Raw genomic sequence first — 1,540 nt, 5'->3', positions numbered from 1 at the left:
CCAAGTAAACCATTCCTGCCTCTGAAATGCTCACCTCCTTTTTACCTGTGCTGCCACAGCACACGGGACACCTCTGGAATGACAGCCGCACAGCAGTTAGAGCGGCAGTTTCAACACCTCACCTCTCATGGGAAAGGAGGGAAGGGCAGACATGGGCGGGAGCTCGGTGAATGCTTCTGAGTGGGGGAACAACCCATGACTGGAGCTGGGAGGTATCAGAACATCTGACTCCAGAGGACAAGCCTCCCAGGAGGAATGTTGGGGTCACTCACCCTCTTCGCTTCCGCATTTGGCACGTGCATGAGCCAAGGCTAGAGTCTTCTCCATGGAGTCTCCATGGAGACAGGAGCCAGGGGTCCTTAGAGCAGAGTTACTGGTAAGTTTTCTCAATGCACCGGCCCCAGGACCTTGGACCCTGCGATGGCTGATGGACAGCAGGTGGGGTGGACACTCACTGGAAAGACCTGTAGGGCTGGAGGAGGGTATTAGGGGAGTCATGTCCTAGGATGCAATGCCCTCATTGAGACTCTTCATCTCTTTCACCCCCCGGCCTGTTTCTCTGCTCCCCGTTACATTAATACTGGTCCATCAGCTCTCCATGTCTTCTCTCCTTCCAGTCTCTCCTCTCCCTACACCAGTCAGGTTTCTACACAGACCACACCAGTGGACTGTTCTAGTGGAGGAGGTTTCCAATGAGCCACTAGCTCTGCGCCCAACCGTGGCAGCATCCACACGTCACCCCTCACACCTCTTTGAAGAACTTCCTTCTCTTGGCTGCATGTTCTGCACTCACACTTTTGTTCACTGGACCCTGGGGCCTTTGCATGTGCTACCTCTGTCACCTGGAATTCCTTTCTTTGGATATTGGCAAGGTTCTTGTGCTCATTCATTCAGATCTCTACTCAGATGCGGCTGCCTCCGAGAGGCCTTCCCTAGACATCTGATCTGAAATAAGACCCCACTGCCCCACCCCTGCCTTTTCCGTGACCCTGTTTTATTTGCCCTAAGAGCATTTTTGCTAACTGGTGTTATGTTCTTAAGTGAAACTGTTTATTTGTTGACGATCCGTAGTGTGAGCTCCGTGTAGTTAGAAATTTTGCCTATTTTTCTTTAGGCTCTTAGAACAGTGTATGGCACATAGCAGATACTCAGTAAGTACATGCCAGGTGAATGAATGGAGAGCTAAACAAACAATGCTACACCTGTGAGTCTGGGCTGTGGAGGACTCACCTAGAGCCCCCAGCCCAAGCTATTGTCCTGGGAATACCACCATGATGACTCTTACCACGCCCCCCACACCCCCTGCCCCGCCCTGCCCCACACTGTTCTCTTACCCACAGCACAGGGGATGAACACAGCCGGGGCAACTGGGGTCACTTAGACCAGCTGGCCGCGCTGCGCTGGGTCCAGGAGAACATTGCCAACTTTGGAGGGGACCCAGGCTCTGTGACCATCTTCGGAGAGTCTGCGGGAGCTGAAAGTGTCTCTGTTCTTGTAAGTGTTCCTGGCCCCGATGTGGCTTCGGATGGACTCCCTGGGG

General features: G+C 53.4%; 1 protein-coding gene across 1 annotated transcript in view; it reads left to right on the top strand.

The window, feature by feature from the left end:
- Positions 1 to 1,540, top strand: part of LOC102768024 (liver carboxylesterase 1-like) — a 26,426-nt gene that overhangs the window by 7,461 nt on the left and 17,425 nt on the right. The window contains exon 4 of the mRNA XM_006777072.2: positions 1,341 to 1,494. Coding sequence (XP_006777135.1) covers positions 1,341 to 1,494 — 154 coding nt within the window. The remainder of the gene's footprint in view (positions 1 to 1,340; positions 1,495 to 1,540) is intronic.

Source organism: Myotis davidii, unplaced genomic scaffold, assembly GCF_000327345.1.
Source record: "Myotis davidii unplaced genomic scaffold, ASM32734v1 scaffold328, whole genome shotgun sequence".
NCBI classification, from domain to species: Eukaryota; Metazoa; Chordata; class Mammalia; order Chiroptera; family Vespertilionidae; genus Myotis; species Myotis davidii.
This window is presented reverse-complemented; position numbering and strand designations above follow the sequence as displayed.